This window comes from Sciurus vulgaris, assembly GCF_902686455.1.
Source record: "Sciurus vulgaris genome assembly, chromosome: 2".
NCBI lineage: Eukaryota > Metazoa > Chordata > Mammalia > Rodentia > Sciuridae > Sciurus > Sciurus vulgaris.
In genome coordinates this window covers 51,672,529-51,694,631 of record NC_136462.1, presented here as the reverse complement: position 1 = coordinate 51,694,631, position 22,103 = coordinate 51,672,529, and the positions used below count along the sequence as shown (strand labels likewise).

At 34.0% G+C, this 22,103-nt stretch overlaps 1 protein-coding gene and 1 long non-coding RNA gene across 3 annotated transcripts in view; both read left to right on the top strand.

Moving 5' to 3' along the window:
- LOC306648876 overlaps nt 1-22,103 on the top strand; it is a 603,819-nt gene that overhangs the window by 563,917 nt on the left and 17,799 nt on the right. The window lies entirely within an intron of this gene.
- ATL1 (atlastin GTPase 1) overlaps nt 1-22,103 on the top strand; it is a 67,991-nt gene that overhangs the window by 29,074 nt on the left and 16,814 nt on the right. For both annotated transcript variants that reach the window (XM_079118979.1, XM_079118978.1), the window contains exons 3-7: nt 2,503-2,750; nt 8,061-8,195; nt 8,637-8,741; nt 11,102-11,152; nt 14,257-14,313. In XM_079118979.1, coding sequence (XP_078975105.1) covers nt 2,503-2,750; nt 8,061-8,195; nt 8,637-8,741; nt 11,102-11,152; nt 14,257-14,313 — 596 coding nt within the window. The remainder of the gene's footprint in view (nt 1-2,502; nt 2,751-8,060; nt 8,196-8,636; nt 8,742-11,101; nt 11,153-14,256; nt 14,314-22,103) is intronic.

Below are 22,103 nucleotides of genomic sequence, written 5' to 3'. Positions count from 1 at the left end.
TAGAAAAATAAAATCAGATTTCTACCTCATACTTTATACAGATATCAATTCCTGGACTGAACACTTAAATATATCAAAAGCAAAACTTTAAAACTTAGAATATATATGGATGTCTTTCTGAGTTTTTAATAAGGGATGATTTCTTAAACATGACAAAGTACTAACTACATAAGAAGATAATAATAAAATCTAGTACATTAAAATTAGGAACTGCTATCCATCAGGAATACCTTAGGAAAGTGAAAAGCAAATCCTTAAATTTTTTCTCACACATATAAAAAAGAACTAGCATTCAAAATATATAAAAAACTACAAATCACTAAGAAAAAGATGAACAACTTAATAGAAAAATGGACAAAAGGCATTACTCACCTCATTAGCAGTTAGACAAACATATACAGAGACCACAATGAGACACTCTTTTATACCTATGTAATTGACAATCATGAAGTCAGACAAAACCAAGCATTGGAAAGGATGTGGGTCAATAGCATGTCTAATAAATTGCTGGGGTGGGATGTGGGGAAAAGATACTTTTGTATCACATTGTAAAGCTGAATATTTGAAAAAATTATAACTGAAATTCCATTCCTACATGCATTCCCAAGAATATCTCTTGCATATGTGTAGTTGGCTACCATCAAGAATTATATCAGTCTGTAGAAAGTTGGGATCTAGTATTCTGCTCCCAAGATGTTTTCCTATCTAAAACATTATATCTATCTAGCATCCATGACTCACAATCAAGTATATACCCAGATCATAACTAAGCTGCAATATATAAATAGTTGTATTTACTGTCTTCAAAAATGGCTTTCTTGTTGAGGCTGAAATTATGTGGGCAGGTAGTAGCAGAATCAAACATGAATATATAATAAAAAATGATAGTATTGATAGCAGTCACCATTTATTAAGCATGTGCTATTTGTCAGATGTTTTCAGTCAAATAGTATTACTTCATTTAACCTTCACAAAGCCTCTGATATTTGTCGGTACCTTTATTAATCTCCTTCTCTTTTTCCCTTCCTTCCTTCCTTCCTTCCTTCCTTCCTTCCTTCCTTCCTTCCTTCCTTCCTTCCTTCCTTCCTTCCTTCCTTCCTTCCCTCCCTCCCTCCCTCCCTCCCTCCCTCCCCCGCCCTCTCTCTCTATTTCTTTCTTCTTTTTGAGGTGCTGATGCTAGCCATGCTAGGCACTGAGCTACATCCCAGTCCAATCTCATTTTTTAGGTGGAGGATAGTGAGCCATTGGGAAGTTAAGAAATTTCCACAACCTCATATATGTTGTAAATTGTAAAGTTGGGATTTAAACAGAGATTCTTGTACTCCAGTTTCTGCAATATGGCAGTATAGAATCTATTATCTTTCAGATACCAAATCAGTTAACTTTTCCAGGAGAACAACTCTAATTCATGGCTAGATGCAATAGTCTATTATCACCAGATGCTTTGTGTTATTGTTCAGCAGGTATTAGTATATAATATATAATTATTTCCATTAATGAAACTAAAATTGTGTGGTATATTTGCAGTATTTCAATAGTATTAATATTTTAATAAATGAACAATTGTACACAGAAAGTTGTCAATGTGAGATATAGTATACATCAATGTAATCTGAAGACTCATTTATAAGTATGCCAAGAGAGACAATTGTCTTATTTTTCTTTAGTTATAAGACTTCTTATCAAATAGACACTATGCAGAATGTCTATTTAAATATACTTTCAAAAATTTAGATGAAAGATTATTTAAGAGACCAGTTCGTTTCAAAATTAATATTATAAAATCAAAAGTGACGTTCATCATCACCTCTTCTATTCAACATTGCATTGACTGATAATATAAAAAGGAAATATTTTATTTTTATTATTATTTATTTTTATTATCTTCTTAGTTTGGGCTGCTATAACAATATCATAAAGTATTAGAACTTTAGCATATGAATTTGGGGAGGGGAGAACACAAGTTTTTCAGTCCAGGATAATTATTGAAGATTTATTTATTGACGGTAGAGCATATATCTGATCTGAGGAATTAACTGGTGTGTGTGTATTGACTTTCTGATCTTTTGTTGCAAAGCAAATGAGCCCATTTATGTGCTGTTCAGGAATTATCACTGAAGAAGCAGAATATTATAGTGGAAAGATCTGGGATGAAAATGTAGATAGCTGAGATCTAATCCCAGGCTGAAAATTATTATCTCTATGAACTTAGATTTGTCACTTCCTGGTAAGTATGGTCTTGGGAAAATTACTTAATTAGATTCTTAATTTTCTCATATGTCAAACATATAGATATTAATAAATGTTTCAAAATTCTATTGATTCAGTCACATGTTCAGAAAGTTCCATTTATGTCTTTCTGGGATATGGTGTGAATGATATTAAAATATGTCATTAGAATGAACTTTTCCAGTTCCACTCTGTGTCAGATGTTTGAGAGTCAAGAATAATATATTTCTTGGCATTTCAAGATGATTGAACCAGTTGCTGCTTCTTCAACAGGTGGATTTTCAGAGAAGACATGTGACTGGAGTTCAGAAGAGGAGGAGCCAGTGAAAAAGGCAGGACCTGTCCAAGTCCTCATTGTCAAAGATGACCATTCTTTTGAGTTAGATGAAACCGCACTAAATCGGATCCTTCTCTCTGAGGCTGTCAGGGACAAGGAAGTAGTTGCGGTATCTGTTGCTGGAGCCTTTAGAAAAGGAAAGTCATTTCTGATGGACTTCATGTTGCGATACATGTACAACCAGGTAGGTAAGAGGTTCCTTAAAAAGTTTTCTTGTTTATATGCTTTTCCCACTTTGTGTTTTTATTTAGTAATGTTTAATAATTCTATTCCTATTGTTATGTACTCTTAGGTTTGTACCTAAATATAAATGCTATGGGTGTAACCATTGCAACCTCAGTGCTTTGGGGACAAACTACACAGACCACTTTTGTCTGAAGCCACTGTGCTACATTTCCCTGAGAATATAACTTAATATTTTACCCTTTTAAACATGGACACTAGCATAATGATATGCTTATGAACTTACATGCTACAGTGTTTAAAAATCAAGTAACTTTTGCCATAACTTTTGTATTGTAATAACTTCTCCCCAACACTTACTATGACATTTTTCAAGCAGGTAGGCAAAGCTAAAAGAATTGTACAGTGAACACCTGGGTACTCACCACCTACATTTTTTCATTAAGTTTAATATACTTGCTTTGTCATATATATCTCCATATCTTCATCCTTCTTTTTTTTAAAATATTTTTAGTTGTCAATGAACATTTATTTATTTTGTTTATTTATTTATTTATATGCAATGCTGAGAATTGAACCCAGTGCCTCACACATGCTAGGCAAGCACTCTACCACTGAGCCACAGCCCCAGTTCTTCATTCTTCTTTCTAACCATCCATCACACCATCTTAATTTTTCATTTTTTTGAGAGGAGTATGTTGCCCAGCCTAGTCTCGAACTCCTGAGCTCAAGTGATTCCCCTGCCTTGACCTCCCAAGTGTTGGAACTACAAACTACAGATGTATACCACTGCACCCAGCTTCTCCATCTTATTTTTTGATAAGTTTCAAAGTAAGTTACTGACATCAGTATACTTTTGCACAAATATTTAAATATATAAAATTCAGTTTAAAAAAATTTTTTTAAATATTTTTTAGATGTTGATAGACCTTTATTTTATTCATTTATGTATGGTGCTGAGAATTGAACCCAGTGCCGCACACCTGCTAGGCAAGCACTTACAACTGAGCCACAATCCCAGTCCCCAGTTTTGAAATTTTGAGGTAAAATTAGCATACAATGAAACACACAAGTCTTAAATGTTTATTTTCTGAATTTTGACAAAAAAATCATATGCCTGCGTAATCCAAAACCCTGTCAGGATAAGGAGCATCACCATTGCTCCAGAAAAACCATGAAGTTCCCTCAGCCTCTCCCAGTCATTTCTCACCTAACCCTCCCCTTGGAAGCAACTGATAGTGTCATAGTGTTTGAGAAAATAATGTGACCCGGAAATGAAACTTTAAGAGACCTAGAATAAACCAAAAGCAGAAGGCTAAATAGGAGACTTAAATTGAGGAACAGAAGGTTGGGAATGGAAAATATTGGTTTTTTTCCCTCTCCTTTTACCTGGAGCAAGTCTAGTACATATATGAATGATGAGGTAGAGTAGACACACTACAAAAGAACTTCATTTCATGTATTTAATTTTAGATTGATGTTTTATAGATGGACTGTTTTTAAAATAATCATGTGATATTAACTTAACACTTCTATCTCTGACCTCAATTCAAACAAACCAAGGACAGAACTACTGAAATAATCCAGACTTTGAAAGCAAGCAAAATTTTTACTAATCCTGATTTCTGGCATACCTACAGTAGTATTCTACTTAATTGAAAATTTGAATCAAAATTAATGTGTTTTCCACTCTTTTGGGTTTTAGGCACATTTGTAGTTACGATTGTTAAACATTGGTATTAAGTACTCAGTAGCATCTGTTATGTTGCTTGTGATAAAGATTGTTTGCTTGGACTGAGTGTGCCAGATCTGCTTTTCTTCTCCTTAGTAGAGCATTAAGAAGAATAACAGATTAGGAACACTTGTTTTGCTGTTCCTTGCACAAAGGCATGTATCCTTGACTTGTGTAGACCAAATTCTGCTTCAATATCTGCATGTATAATTACCATTCATATTAGAATGGCAAAATTTGATTTTGAATGTGATAATTTGTGTCCTTTTGGCAGGAAAACTGTTGTTAAGCTTATCCCATACTAGAAATACTAGAACATAGTAATCAATAGATTATTTTTTTTTAGAGCTTTGTAATTATACATAGTAGTTGGGTTTATCCCAATAAACTTATACATGCATGGAGTTTGTTTTCAGTTCATGATCCTCCCCCCTTTCCCTCCTGTTCTCCCTCCCCTCTCCCATTTTCCTTCCTCTATTCTACTAGACTAACTTATGCTTATCTATTTATTTATATTTGATTGGTTCTTTTTACTTATATATAAAGGTGAAAGTCCCTGTAGTGTATTTATATATGCACATAACATGATTTGTTTTAGACTTCATTTCGAATTGCCTCCCCTTACCCATCCCTCCACTGTGCCTCTCCATCACCTTCTTCTATGTCACTGATCTTCCCTTTGTGTTTTCCTGTCCTTTCCTCCCCCTTTCCTTAATTTTACTCTAGTTTTGCATATGGGAGAAAACATTTGACCTTTGAGTTTCTGAGTTTGGCTTTCATTAAGTAACTTAATTTATTTTTTATTTTTTATTTTTTTTATTTGTTCTGATAACAAATTTGTACATGACAGAAGAATGCATTTATACATTTTGACAAATCTTATATAAATGAAGTATAATTTCTCATTTTTCTGTTTGTACATATTGTAGTGTCACATTGGTCATGCAGTCATATATGTATATGAGGTAATATTGTCTGTTTCACTATACTATCCTTCCTACCCCCATACCCCTTCCACTCACTTCACTACTGTCTACCTAATCTAAAGTTACTCTATTCTTCCCTAGCAATACCCCCATTGTGAATTAGCATCCACATGTCAGGGAAAACATTGGGCCTTTGGGTTTTGGGGTTTGGCTTATTTCACTTAGCCTGATATTCTCCAACTTCATCCATTTACTAGCAAATGCCAGAATTTCATTCTTCTTTAAAGCTGAGTAATATTCCATTGTGTGTGTGTATATGTGTGTATGTGGTGTGTGTGTGTGTGTGTGTGTTTGTGTGGTGTGTGTGTGTGTGTGTGTGTGTGTGTGTGTGTGTGTGTGGTGTGTGTGTATGTATATATATATATATACATACACACACACCACATTTTCTTTATCCATCTGTTGAGGGACACCTAGGTTAGTTCTATAGTTTAGTTTTTGTGAGTTGAGCTGCTATAAACATTGATGTGGCTGAGTCACTGTAGTATGCTGATTTTAAGTCCTTTGGGTATAAACCAAGGCGTGGGATAACTGGGTCAAATGGTGGAATTTTTGAAGAAATATATTAATACATGCCTGAATGAATGAAATTAGCTGAATTTTTTTATCTGCAAAAGTAAATACTTGTGGTTATTTTCCTTCTCTTTAAAAATTATTTTTCAAGCTTAGATTTTCATAAAGATCTTAGGTAGATCATTGATCTGAGTTAATGTCACAATAATGTTATTGGTCTTCAAATTCATAATTATCATAATTTATTCATTGAAGTATACATCCTAAGACTCTCTTTCAGACAACATTTTATTAGACTAATTTAAATTTCTAATCAATTAGTATGTATTGGTTACTTCTTATATGCCCTGGAACTATAGAAGATACTAACAAAGTTTTAGATTTTGCACTCATGGTTTGGCTAAGATACATGCAATATTTAGGGCATCATGAAATGCCAGTTTTTACATTTCTGAATGCAGTTCAGGGAAATGACATATCTGTATGGGCAGAAGTTATTGGGGAAGGTTTCATAAGACATATTGAGACTTAGGGTAGACTTTGAAGATGTGCAAAATCTGAATCAAGAGAGAAAGAAGAGACATTTTAGGCTAAGACGAATGAGTATATTTGCATTAAACAGAAGGCATACTTTCCTCCATAAAGTGGAAATTATATTGTTTTGGAGATGAAGAGGAAATAAGATTGAGTAAGCTGGACAATGAAACCAATTCATGAAAGAACCAAAACTGAGCTCTGTATAAGGATCTAAAATTGTTTTACAGAACAAGACAGGATATAACAAAATAAAAATTTCCTTTATAGTGGTTTATGAGACTTCTTATTAAATCAAGTAATCTATTCCCAAATTCCTCTGCATTAGTTTTTTTTTTACTGTAATTAATACAAGGTTTAATATTTAAGGATTATCTAATGAGGTCTTTAAAAACTAACAAATTATTCTCTATAACAGATATCAAAATGAGTATAAATAATTATTTCACCAATTACTTGATTACTAAGTATAAGGGATACTTTTTCTTCCTTGTTTTATTTGATCTTTAGTCCTTATGTAATTGACTATTTCTTCTATTCTCTCTTCCTTTGGCTTCTCAAATCCCTCTTGTATCTGTACCCTTCTATTTCTCCCCACTGTTCTCATTCTGTGTTAGGCCCTCAATATTTTAGATCTTTTTAATAAACCCCCTTTGTCCTTCCTAATTATTATTTCTCTTCCTTATTCATCAGTCTTTCACTGCTTATACAGTGATCTTCCCACTCCAGTAAGATGCTAATTTATCTCGTCTTCATAACTACCTACTGCCTATAGGACGAAATCCTAACTGGTTATGCACCTTACCAGGATCTGTCCAGACTCTCCTGGTTACTCATTTCTACCAATCCCCATATCAAAGCATTTGTGTATAGTCTTACATAATATGCCCCCTCCTTCCCTCCCTTCCTTCCCTCCTCTTCTCCTCCGTCCCTCTTCCTTCCTTCTTTCCTTGGATACCTTCTCCAAGTTTGCTCACCTGGAAAATTTCTAAATATTCTTCAAATATTACCTCTTCTATGAAGTATTACCTGATCAAGAGTTATTCTGTTTTCTGTTATGCCATTGATGCTTTATTTACATGTCCATTTTGACACACATATAATGTACCAAAATGGTTTGCTAGCATGTCTATCTCCCCATTAGGCCATGAGCGTCCTCTTGTCTGGAATGGTATCTTTTCATTTTTGTATCCACAAAACCTAGCATAAAATGTGGCGGATGGTTGCTCCTCTGTAATTTTTTTTTAGTGAATAAAATGTATCAATGCAATAAATGTACATGTTTCTCATTTATTTAAAGTATTTTTGTGGTTGTTTCCTCTGTTCACTATTTTTTAAAATTTTTATTTATTTATTTTTCTATGTGATGCTGAGGATTGAACCCAGTGCCTCACATGTGCTAGGTGAACACTCTACTACTGAGCTATAACCCCAGCCCCCACATGTTTCTTTTGACTAGAGTTAAGAAATAGGAATTGGAAAGAATGAATAAAAATGTTTTACATATATATCCAGGTATATATGATACATTTTATTAAATTTATAGGAATCAGTTGATTGGCTTGGAGATTACAATGAACCATTGACTGGATTTTCATGGAGAGGTGGGTCTGAACGAGAAACCACAGGAATCCAGATATGGAGTGAAGTTTTCCTAATCAATAAAGTTGATGGTAAAAAGGTATGACACTAACTTTTCTAAGTAAAATTGAACTTTTACCTGCAAGAGTCACCTTGAAAATACTCTTCTGAAAATGAATGTTGGCCATTTGACATGAAACTTAAAGGGGGATATAGTATCCTGTTGAATGATCCTTGTTTTTCTTTTTAATGATCATGGTAGGAAAAATCATAAGTACAGTAGGACATCAGATCAGCAAGCCATCATTCACACGTTTCAGTGCTGTATTAAATTAATGTTGGATCAGCAGTGAAAATTATTACAATAAGCTCTAATTGATATTTTGATTCCCTATAGTATTCATGGCATGTTTAAGAAATTATTTATTAAGTATTCATTAATAATGATTTCCTTTAGTTCTTATGGTGTTAATATTGTAATAACTGTAATATTCCTAAATATTCTATACAATATCAATAAATGTACTCTACTTGCTTATAGGTTGCAGTATTATTGATGGATACTCAGGGAACCTTTGATAGTCAGTCAACTTTGAGAGATTCGGCCACAGTATTTGCCCTTAGCACAATGATCAGCTCGATACAGGTAAAAATAAATTCATTTGGGTGGGTATTTCTTTAGCTAAAATTTATAATGTATGTGTCTCTACATACACATGGTAGTGAGACAAACAATAGAAATGTACATCATATGTTATTTTGCTCAATTAGCATACCAGTTCTTGTGATTTCTGTAAGAGTAGAATTGTTTTTGTTACTGTGGTTTAATTACTGATCAGTTTTCAATTGACTACTTTAGCCAGAAAAGGTTTTATTTTGTTTTTTTTTCTACTTAAAACCTACAGTACACTCAATAATTTTAAATCTTATAACATATACAGATATTGGGATCAACTATTATGTTATATTTAATGAAGCAAGATTTATAAACATAATATTTTATTTTAAAGAGCCAGTAGAAATGTTTCTAAATGTAAAAATTGTGTGTGTTTATAGCTTTTTAAAACAACTTCCTATACATTTAGAAAAGTAAATGACTTTACTTAAAATTTTTCATTTTCCTTTCCTTTTTTCTTTCTCTTTCTTAAAGTGTTGCTTCAGGGATTATTGTAGACTTTCTAAATTGTGCTGAAAGTTATTGGAGAGTTTCATTATAAGCATAGCACATACAACATGAAAGATTAAGACTTTTTTAGATATTTTCTATTCATTGGAAAGAGCAGAAGAGGGTGGTAAAGAAACAGAGAAAATCAATTTTTAAAAGGCAAGGTAGCTTAAAAAGGCAGTATACTCAGGATGATGAAGTGGAGATGATCATATGCCAGTAGAGAGAGAGTGGAGCCAGTGACTGGTGACTAGTGACTGTACTCTTAGTACAACCAAGAGAGAACAAACAGGAGGAAGGAGGAGAAACTGAATTAAAAAAAAAAAAAAAAGACTTTATTTATTTATTTATTTTATTTCTACAGACTGTATTTTGGGGTACAACTTTTCATTTCTATGGTTGTGCACAATGTAGATTCATACCATTTGTGTAATCATACATGTACGTAGGGTAATGATGTCTGTCTCATTCCACCATCTTTCATATCCTCACCCCCTCCCCCCTCTCATTTCCCTTTATTTAATCCAAAGTTCCTCCATTCTTCTCTCATCCCCACCCCCATTATGTATCATCATCCACTTCACAGGGAAAACATTTGGCCTTTGGCATGGATGTGGGGGAAAAGGCACACTTTCACATTGTTGATGGAATTGCAAATTGGTGCAGCCACTCTGGAAAGCAGTGTGGAGAATCCTCAGAAAACTTGGAATGGACCCACCTTTTGACCCAGTTATCCCACTCCTCAGTTTCTACCCAAAGGACTTAAAATTAGCATACTACAGCCACATCAATGTTTATAGCAGCTCAATTCACAATAGCTAGATTGTGGAACCAGCCTAGATGCCCTTCAACAGATGAATGGATAAAGAAACTATGGTATATATACACAATGGAATATTATTCAGCTATAAAGAAGAATAATATTATGGTATTTGCAGAAAAATGGATGGATTTGGAGAATATCATGCTCAGTGAAATAAGCCAAACCCCAAAATCCAAAAGACTTTAAATTAACCTATGATTGATGCTTTTAATAATCTATTTGTTGAATGAGCTTTTAAAATACTGATTTAATATCTATTTTCTTTTTAATCAATAGTAAAAACCATTTATACAAGCCAATACAAATCATATTGACTTTGCCTTTTTAATATTTACTTTTTATTTTTTACCTTAATACATTGAATTTTTTCATAGAAAAATCTACTAAGTACTTAGTAATGACTGTTTTTAATTATTATCTAAAAATGATCTATTATTTAAATAAGTACACAAAGGATACTGTTTGCATTAATACATAAATATATAAGCATATTTAACTTTTCTTTGACGTTTTTGACATCTTTAAAAAAGATGTTGATGCTGAGATCTATTCATGAAACAATAATACAGGACATTCAGAACCAAATTTCCATGTGATGGAACTTTCTTTCTATAAAATAGAAATAAATAAAATAACAAATTGTGAATAAATCAACATAACTTTTCAAAACACAGTTTTCCATATGGGTTGTTCAAATTTAGCACATTGTCTATAACACCATTATTTTGGTGTGCTTAGAAGAATTGTTATTTTATTGACTAATTGTTGAATTACATTCATAAAATAATGTTAAAATTCTGATTCCAGAGCAGGTAACTTATATTTCTGGAAAATTTTTATATCACTACACATTGTTTATTGTCTCTCAAGCTTTCTTAGTCCTTTCTTTAAAACGTCATCATATAAAGATGTATGTGAGTTAATTTTTGTAATAATTGATATTTATAAAAATAGAGTATGACAAAGTAAGTGCTTAGGATGATGCTGATTATCCTCTCATTTTGATTTTATAATCAAGGTATATAATTTATCCCAAAATGTCCAGGAGGATGATCTTCAGCACCTTCAGGTAACAATATTCTATTTTTTATTTATCTGGTAGACTTTTTTGAACACGCATAGCAGAACTTTGGAGAATGGGTTAGAAACATTACCAAGTGAGGGTTATCCTATTTTCGAGTTTCTTGTTTTGTTATTTCTAATTCAGTTTTCAAATTCCTTTGTTTCCATAAAGCTACTTGCTATCATTCTTGGATATATGAAAATATATAGCAAATTAAAATAGAAAAACATTTTTAGGCTTAAAAATTACCCAGAATGTTAAAGTTTTAAGGTCAGGGATTTGATAATCACTGGTAGGATATATGTTATATGCTAGGTTTTTTTTTTTTTTTCCCCCCTGTGAGCTGTTAAAAGCTACCTCATAATAACTCACAGAATTTTTTTTTAGATCTGAAAGAGACCTGGTGACACTCAGTTTATCCTTTTCATTTTATAATTGTGGAAAATAAATCTGAAAATAAATAAATGACTTGATAGAGCTCACATATATGGCTAATTAGTGGTAGAGTGGGAATAAAAGTCAGGTCATCTGACTGGACTCGGTGCTCCTTTCCATCTCCAAGCCACACTTGAATCTCAGTTAAGTAAAGGATCAGATGTTTGCTAGAGATAATTCTCATCTCAGTAACACTTCCTGTTCCCTTCAATTCGTGTTAGTTTTATTTTGTATTTTTTGACACTGGGGATTAGACCCAGGTGCACTTAACCACTGCATTGCATTCCCAGCCATTTTTTATTTTTCATTTTGAGACAGGGTCTTGCTAAGTTGCTTAGAGCCTTGCTAATTTGCTGAGACTGTTTTGAATTTGCCATCCTCCTGCTTCAGCCTCCAGAGTCCCTGGGATTATAGGCATGTGCCACCATGCCCAGCGGTTCATGCTATTCGTTTTTTTTTTTTTTTTTTGATATCAGGACTTGAACCCTGGAGTGCTTTACCACTGAGCTATGTTCCCAGCCCTTTAAAAAAATTTTTTTTTTGAACTTTGAGACAGAGTCTCAATTAATTACTTGGGGCCTCGCTAAGTTGCTGAGGCTGGCCTCAAACTTGTGCTCCTCCTGCTTCACTCTCCCAAGTCAATGGGATCGTGTTATTCTTTTCTTCCTTTCTTTTTTTAAAAATATTTTTAGTTGAGATGTACACAATACCTTTATTTTATTCATTTATTTGTATGTGGTGCGGAGGATGGAACCCAGTGCCTCACTCATGCTAGGCAAGCACTCTACCATTGAGCTATAATCCCAGCCCCACCCCATGTTATTCTTGATAGATAGCAAAACTATTGTTTCTCTGATAGTTTTCCATCTACATATTTTATAGAAAAATTTACTTTCAGTATATTATATTATCTTGGCAATCAGAGCCATGAAGCAAAATGTGAACATTTAGCAGATACAAAGGATGATGGAGCAAAGTAACATTGTAAATATCAATTGGAGTTTGCATTCAGCATTACTATCAAGTATATTTCTAGTATATCACAGTATGACAATTAGGCAATACTTTGACTAGTTGAATAGATGCTTTCTCATAATAAGAGTAATTACTTCTTTGGGCATATGTTGTAAACTAACCAATGGTTTTCTAAATTAATCCATGGAACTGTTCAATACCAGTTTAGGTGTTTCAACAAATCATTAATTTTAGACTTTAATATTGAGTAAGTAATAGTTTTTTGAGGTCATTTCAATTTTTCCTGTAAGTGAAAATACCTCAGCCTTTCTCAGAAGTGATTACGAATTCAAATTATATTAGTACATGATTCTAATGAGAGTGTCTAATCCCTGGACCAGCTGCCTTGTGGACATATTTCATCACTCTCATCAGGGACATAGCAGTTACCCTTTGCTTTCCAGATTCCCACTGCTCCCACAGGAAAGACAGCTGTGGGTGCTGTTCTGAGGGGCAGGGATGGGAAGCTTGTGTGTCAGCCATTCTTCCCCAGCTCCAACAAGCCACTGTGGCACCTTAGTCCTGTGTTTGAAGTGGTGTTTCCTCTGTTCATATGAGAATCAGCCTGTCTGGATGAAACTCTTATCAGAGGCCCTGCCACAGTCACCTCTTCAAGTCTACATTCTCCAAAATCTTGCATTTCTGGCAGTGTAAAAACTTATTTTATGGTGTCTCATGGTCTCAGTTGGTAACAATACAAAATTAGAGAAGGCAGTTTATTTGATTATCTATTTGTTAAACAAAACACCTAATGCCTTTGTAACAGTCCAGATTATTGTGCCTTTAAGTTGCCTGAGGTCACAACTTTTGTAAATGTATCCTACATAGTTTATGACTCTAGTCTAATCTTATGCCAGTTCTACTTTGAAAGGTCATTTGACATGCTTCCTCTTCTCCTTCTTTCCAAAGAATTGTCCTACATTCTAGATATAAAAGGTGTTAGTTTCAGGGCTGGGGGAGTAGTTTAGTGGTAGAGCATATTCTTGGCATGCATGAGGCCCTGGATTCAATCTCTAGCACTAAAAACAAAAACAAACACACACACACACACACACAAAGAAAGAAGAAAAGGTATTAGTATTAAATGGAAGTATACTTTTATTTATTTATTTTTAATGTTTTTTAGTTGTAGATGGAAACAATACCTTTATTTGCTTTATTTATGTGGTGCTGAGGACTGAACCCAGTGCCTCACATATTCTAGGTTCTACCACTGAGCCACAACTCCACTTTAAATGTTACTTTAAATCCTTAATTTTTAATACCTAATTATTATAGTTCTGCTTTATCTTTCTAATATATCCTAAAAATGATTCTTATAATCTTTTTAAAAAATTTTTGTAGTTATAGATGGATGGAATGCCTTTATTTATCTATCTATCTATTTATTCATTTACTTATATACAGTGCTGAGGATCAAATCCAGTGCTTCACACATGCTAGGCAAGTGCTCTGCCACTGAGCTACAGGCCCAGCCCTGATACTTATAATCTTAATAAATGTAGTATTCTGTTACAGTTAGGTGAAAAAATAAAAATAAATTGAAGTAAGCCAAAGAAGTAAAACCTTACAAATACTTAAGTTTTCTTTCTTTTCTCTCTGTGTGTGTGTGTGTGTGTGTGTGTGTGTGTGTTTGTGTGTGTCTGTGATTTTTCTTCCAGCTTTTCACTGAGTATGGCAGGCTGGCAATGGAGGAAACATTCCTAAAGCCATTTCAGGTGAGTGAGGTTTGAATGATGGCAAAGTCTTACTGGATTTTTCTGAAAACTATAACTAGGTATATTTACCAGTTAGGGTTATGTTTGTTTCTTGTTTCCTTTATTTCATTTAAAAAGCATTTTAATACTTATTTAATACTATTAGATGTGAAGAAAAAATAGAAGTGAGAAAGTAAAAAGAGTATCCACTCTTCTCCCCTGAACTCAACCCTAGAGTTGTCACAGAAGCCAAAGGAAAAGTGATAAATTTGTCCAACATAAAAGCTAAAAATGAATAAAACACCTGAGACATAAAAGGTAATTCCTGCAAGCCACAGCAAAAGCTGACTGAGCACCAGAGAGGACATTGCAGGTGGGGAATTGGAGGTGCCTTTTGCTTTGTCACATACTATCCTGTTTCACTGCCACTGAGAAGAACAGCTACCAGATCAGCCCCTGCTGAGGATAGCATGCGGACAGCATCTGAGCTTGGATTGAACAGTGGCAGTCCCTTTTGTGCTCCCTTCTCAGCCTACCACTCATTATGTATCAAGAACAAGGATGTTATAATTAAGCCAAGCAGTCCTTGAAAACAGAACCTGGAGGTGGTACAGATTTACACAATGACTGTCCATCTCAAGCCTGATTCCTTCAGGCTAAGTTTATCAGAGGTAGGTAAAGCTGCCTCTGGAGCTGAGATTCCCTTGCAGTGGCACATCACCAACCAAGACAGCTCATAACCTGAGGGGACTCTGATCACACAGGAAAACTGAATGATTAATAGAGGACAAAGTAGAATTTGTAACTCTAGTGGCTAGTAATTTAAATGCACTGTACAGTTCTCTATTGCTGCATAACAACTCATACTCAAACCATAAACTTCTATAATCTAAGACAGTTCTTGAAGGTCAGGAATCTGGAGTGGCTCAGCCTGTGTGGTTTTGGCTCTGGGTCTCTGATGAAGTTGTACTCAGGCTGCTGGCCATGGAGACATTCCCTGAAGACATTACTGGAGGACCTGCTCTCAACCTTACTCTGTTGATGGAGCCTTTAACTTCTTACCACATGGACCTTTCCACAGGATACTCCTTTCCAAAGCAAGTCATCTAATTATGAGAGAGAAGCTACAATCTTTTATAATCTGATTTTAGAAGTAGCACACCATCAGTTCTGCCACACTTTTATCAGTCAGACATTCAGACCAGCCCTGGCATAATGTGGGAGGGGATAAACAAAGATAGAGCACCAGGAAGCAGGGATTTGGGGAGTCATCTTGGAGTCTGGCTACCATGTGAGTATATCAACTACTCTTATTTGTGGAATGGATGTCTTGTGCTTTTATTAATAGAAGATTAGCTAATTAAGATTAACTTACTTAAAACAGTTGAAAAACCTCCACAGAAAATTACAAATTTCTTTGAATACATAAGAGTATTAACAGAAGAGTAAAAAAATTATTGAGATCTGAGAAAAGATAGGGGCCCATGAGGAGTAGGAAAATGATAAAGTTAATATAGCTATATTAAGATCAAATAAAGCAAACTTGAAGAAAAAGGATTACTAGATACATGAGTTTTTTTACTAATGCAAGAATGAATTAAGAGTAAATGAATTGGTGAATATGTAGCAAATATAAACATACATTTTTTATTTATTAAATGATTTCTAAGTAGTAGTAGAAGAAAGATGGAAGCAACCTAGGTGACCATCACTAGAAAAATGGATTCATAAAATATGGTGGAAAGCATACTCTGGAATACTTTGTAATGTTCAAAGGCAATGGATCAAACGTACATAGAGCTGTAGAGATTAGAGTGTTAATATTCATATTGAATTAAGCAGCAAAAAGTATGAGATATATAACATGATACTATTTTTTATTTTAAAAACTCTCATACACAAAATAAAGTATTACATTGGGGTGGGTGGGAAAGGATGGCTTAAGATTAGGAGTGCAGATCTGGGAAAAATACGATAAAATATAGCAAGAAAGGGCCTTTTCATGGAGAGATGATGATGTGCTGTGAATGAAGGAGCATGAATTTCTCCGCTGAGGTCAAGGGGATGAGGCAGGGCAGGAGATGAGATAGAATAAAATCTGCTATATGGTTCATAGTACCTACTAGACTCTGTTGTTTTCCTTTTTAAATCTTTTGATAGTGAACTGTTGTATGGCAATTAGACTATCACTTTGACTTTTCTCTGAATTTGTTACTGAAGTACCATTGGCATATATGGGTTGGGGAACTCCATTGTAAATTCTATAAAGGAACCTTAGGTCTTACCAGCAGGTGTCACTGCTCTTTATACGTTAGCAGATACACTGAAAACAAAAGACTAACCAATGCTCTGATGAAATAGATAGGAAGATAGAAATACTGTCTTTGGTAAAAAATGCCAGTGACCTGAAAATGAACAGTAGGAAACACTTTAAGATATTGCCACTTGTAAGTAAATTGTTGTCATTATGAAAGGTCAGTGAAAAGAGTCTTGACTGAATGAGTCAACAATGACTCTTGAGTAGGTATAGACATAAATCTAACTATCTGAAATTGAAATGAGAAACTGATAATGTAGTAAAAGTGATGTCCAAAGCCATTTAATTATTTTTGAGAGTGAAGCAACCAAATTCAAAACAAAACATTACTGTATGTCATAAAATTAAGATAAAATGCAAATCTATTCAAATTTCAGGAGTTAAGATATTAGTAAATAATATCACATTTAAATTGGAAAAGCATAGAGAAAAAAGCAAAAATAAATTTAGTGAGGTTTTATTGTGTTTGTGCGTGGTTGTTTTGTGTGTGCGTGTGTGTGAAATCACCACTTCTCTTTCTCTGGCAAGATAACAGTGTTATTCATTTGGATAAAATTGTGGGGAAATTTTTAACATTGCCAGAGGAAGTAAGGTGAGAGGTAATGACATTTTTTAAATAATAAATTTATGTAAAAATTAAAATAATTTTAACAAATTTAAAATAGGAGTCTTAACTCTGAAATAGGATAAAATTATAAACTAAAACTAAAAGCTAACTGAATTCATTTTGAAAGCATTATTGAAGTACAGATATCACCAATGGTGTGCTGATAGGTTTAGGAGAAGGGAGCAGGTGAGCCTGATTTGTAGCATTTACAAAGTAAATGCTAAATAATTTTACCATGACTTTCAAGCTACCAACTTGATATCCACTGATTTTAATATCTATTTTAATATCTGTTTTTACAAGCCTTCATGAACCAGCTCAAAACAATTTAGCACACCTAGGAAAGAAAAACCTAGTAAGAGATAATACAGAGTTCTTTATGACATTACTTATTTTCTCATTTATTTTACTCACATTGAGCACTTGAATCTTATGTATACTATAATAATCCCGCAGAAGCTACATCAACATATCTATTCTATAAAAAAAGGAGGTTTTTTGTTTTTTGTTGTTTTTTTTTTTGGTTCCAGGAATTGAACCCAAGGGCACTTAACACTGAGCCATATCCCCAGGCCTTTTTTATTTTTTATTTTGAGACAGGGTCTTGCTAAGTTGCTCAGGGCCTCAACTAACTTGTTGAGGCTGGCTTTGACCTTTCGATCTTCCTTCCTCAGTCTCCCAGGCTGCTGGGATTACAGACATGTGCCACTGCACCCTTCTCAGTGAGTTGTTGGTTGCCATGAGTTGTTATTTTGGTTGAAAACCATTTCTGGTGTTTACTATTACTTTAAACTGAAATTAACTAAACATTAAAAACTAATTCAGTTACTTACTGGCTATATGATTCTAGAATAGTTAAGTCTTTTCCTCATAATATGGGAGTAATTTCACATATTTATAATGGACGTGCACATAAATTTAGCATTACTGGGGCTGAGGTTGTGGCTCAGCAGTGAGTGTTTGCCTAGAATGCAGCACCACATAAAAAATAAAATAAAGGTATTGTGTCCACGTGCAACTAAAAATATTTTTAAAAAATTTAGCATTACTTTTCAAATAATATTTTTTCATTTACGCATTTTATATTGACATAATTTATACATATATGGATATATTCCACATATTTATAATATTAAAAGCTATGTATCATTATATCAATATGGCCGTAGTTTGTATAGCCATCTCCCAATTGTTAAAGCTTATAACGCCTCTCATGATTTAAAAAAAAAAAGTGCATAAGATAAGTATAGCATAGGTCTTTCATTTGCCCCACATCTGATTGAATTTACTTCATTTAAAAAACTATTATGAACTCATGTGGTCTTTTTATCTGACAAATCAAACTAATGTATATTCTTGTTTTCTTCCTATCTATCTATTTATACCTACATACATATTGAGATTCAGCAGTGTAGAAAAACTGATAACTTTTGAATTAAGGACTGGAATTCATGGAATTCATATATAATAAATGTAAATTTTACAAATCATCTTGGATGGGATGGAAGTAGTGGATGTGCTATAGCTAGCTCATACCTGTCTATAAGAACCAATTATTAAATATTCAGGAGTTATATAAGCCAGTTTAAAAACCATTAGTAGCTGGAAATTCTCCAGAGTGGGTGAATTTTCTCCACAGAAACTGGAACATTGTACAAATCAAGACTTTTTTTTCTTCTTTTTTTGGTCACAGAGTTTATCAGCACATCCCTGGGTAGAAGCATCAGGCAGGGAACTTAGGACCTTGAACATCAGCATTCATTTCATGGTTACTGTTATAGGTTGCTAATTTGAAAAAATAAGACTTCCTGTTTGCTTCTGTTCTACACATGGTCCTCATTACTTTGAATAGGGAAAATGCCCAGTGGAAAAGAGCAAAAAATGAGACTGAAGTCTCCCAAGAAAAACGTAAAATATAGCCAAAGCCACATACTTGGTTTCATTTATACTGGTTCATGAACCTTTATTTTTCAAAAGATCCTTCCTAGCTAACTTCTATTTTCAAAATACATCTTTTAGGTAGAGATATTTCAAATGCAAATTATTATATATTGACAAAAATTTGACAAAAATGATCATCTGTTTAAAGTTGTAGATCATTTAAAGATAGTACATATGGGTATTTTTAATTTTCCTTACAAAAATCTCTCCTTTACCCACAAAAATCCACAAAACATAATAGAAGAGGGAGGACTGGCTTCATCTTTGTAAAACAAGAAATACCCATAATCACACACCAAGAAGTGTCCTTGTGTAAGGAAACATGCAATCCAAGAATCCTATATTGACTTAGAGGCATGAAAGACCCAAATTGTTATCAAAATGTAAGAATGCAAGAAATAGGCCATGTGCGGGAGCACACGCCTGTAATCCCAGGGACTCTGGAAGCTGAGACAGGAGGCTCGCAAGTTCAAAGCCAGCCTCAGCAACTTAGTGAGATCCTGTCTCAAAATAAAAAATAAAAAATGGTCTGGGGATGTGACTCAATGGTTAAGTGCCCCTGGGTTCAATTCCTGGTACCAAAAAAAAAAAAAAAAAAAAAAAAGAAAGGAATATTGTTCCTACCACCCCTTGATGAGAAATCTACTAAAGAATGAGTTTCACTCAAACAAAGCTGATACAAGGACTGGGATAAGCATTAAATATATATTTGTGGAACTAGGACCAAATGAAAGATAAAAGTGGGAGGGCATCTCAGTGTTTACATTCTATAAATAAAGAATAAGTAGATTAAAGAGACAAAAGAATAAACAGAGTGTATGCCCAAAAAAAATTTTAATAGTTTTATAAAATGTTCTTTGTAGCTGATGGTAGTATTGGTGGGTTTACTCTGAGGCTGATGTATATGTATCGTACACTAAAACTAACAAGTAATTATGGGATATCATGATTCAATCATTCTCTATACCCAAAGAACCAAGATTCTTGATTCAGGATTCTTGGGTTAGGAGGAACAGATAGAATATAGAGGTTAAGTGAAAACCCTGTAGTTGTGTATTTAAATGTTTGAATTGGAAATATCAATATGAATTAAAGAGATATTTTATCAACATATATGATACATATACATACACAGAAAATTTTATCTAACTCTGTCCACTGAAAAGACCTAGAAACAATGACCAATTTAGTAGCACTTTCAGAATTAAAATCTTGAAGTTACCATTTCCACAGGAAAAAAGAAAACAATGCTTCTTAGAAAAATGCTTGATCCTTATCTGGGGTAGGAAATAAACTTAGAGTGCTTTTTAAAAAAGAAGTAATATAAAGGCATCTTAGTTTTTTCCTGGATTTTCGTTGTTATTTGTTTTCCTAAATTTGTGATTTATGTATCTCATTCTAAATATTCATTTTCAAGCCTAATTTAAAAATTTTTTTTTCTTATAGAGGTTTCCCCTGCTCCACAGATTATATAAGCTTCAGACCCCATAAAACCTGGATTCCTGGGCTGAGTTTGTAACTCAGTGGTAGAGCACTTGCCCAGCAGGCAAGGCCAAGGGTTCAATCCCTAGTGTTACAAAACAAACAGACAACCCTCCCCTGCCTGGATTCTCATTCTCTAGTATGCCACATGTGTATAGAGAGAGCGCCTAATGATGACAGTGGACTGTGTAGAGGAAAAATATTTAAAGACGTGATAGAAAAAAATTCCTTCAAATAAAACTTTGAATCATCCTACTAAGTCCCTAGGGAAGACTGATAAGTTCCAATCAATATGAGAATATATCTAATAAAAGTCACTGAGCTTTTAAGGACAAAGGATCCACATAGGATTTTCTATAATAACTTTCAATGAGTAAGGACAGATGAATAATTGTGACAGAGTTTTTAAAGAAAACATCACTTCAAGAATTTTATATCTAGATAATTTTTCCTTAACTATATGTTTTAGTCAGTTTTTTTCACTACTGTGACCAAAAAGACCTGATGAGAACAATTAGAGGAGGAAAAGTTTATTTTGGGCCTCATGGTTTCAGAGGTCTCAGTCCATAGATGACTGTTTCCATTGCTCTGGGCCTGAGATGAGGTAGATCATGGCAGAAGGGTGTGGCAGAGGAAAGTGTCTTAGGGCATGGCATTAGGAAGCAGAGAGAGAGAGAGCGCTCCACTGAACAAGGACAAAATGTATACCCCAAAGCACACCCCCAATGATCCACCTTCTCCGTCCACACCCTACCAGCCTAGTTATCACCCAGTTAATCCCTGTCAGAGGGTTAATTCACTGATTAAGTATGGCTCAGGTGAAGGAGTGCCACTCATTCTTTATGTACAGGTACCAATTGAGACTATCTTATCCCTCTGACCACAGTGATTGTTTCAAGACTGTGTACATGATCAAAGGTAGATCAGTCCCTGGAACTTTCCTGACGTAGCTATGGTAAAAATCAAATCACAGGTACTAGAGTGTACATCTGGCTCTCAGTGGTCATTTTGGCCATCATATCGAAAGGACTGATCTGAGAGAGAAATAGTACCAACCTTTCCAGTTATGGAATCAATAACAAATTTTCTGTTCTTTAACTTAAGCTTGTTGTAATTGGAAATCATTGTTTGAAACTGAAAGAACTCCATCAAATAGTAGTATTAAGTGTTATGATGCAGGAATTCCAGAATAACATAAGAACACATGACTCAAACCAATTAAGGAAAGGCAGACCAACCAATAATTTTGTGTGTCTACATTAGGATGAATTGTAATTATTTGTATAATGGAATATTATGCAGTGATGACTATGAATGATACAAAAATATGCAATAATATGAATTTCACAAGTATAATGTTGAATGAAAGAAGCCAAAACTAGTCTATGCTTTGAGAAGTCAGGATAGTGGTTACCCTTGAGCAAGGGGTAATGACTGGAAGAAAGCAGGAGTAGAGGGTTGTGG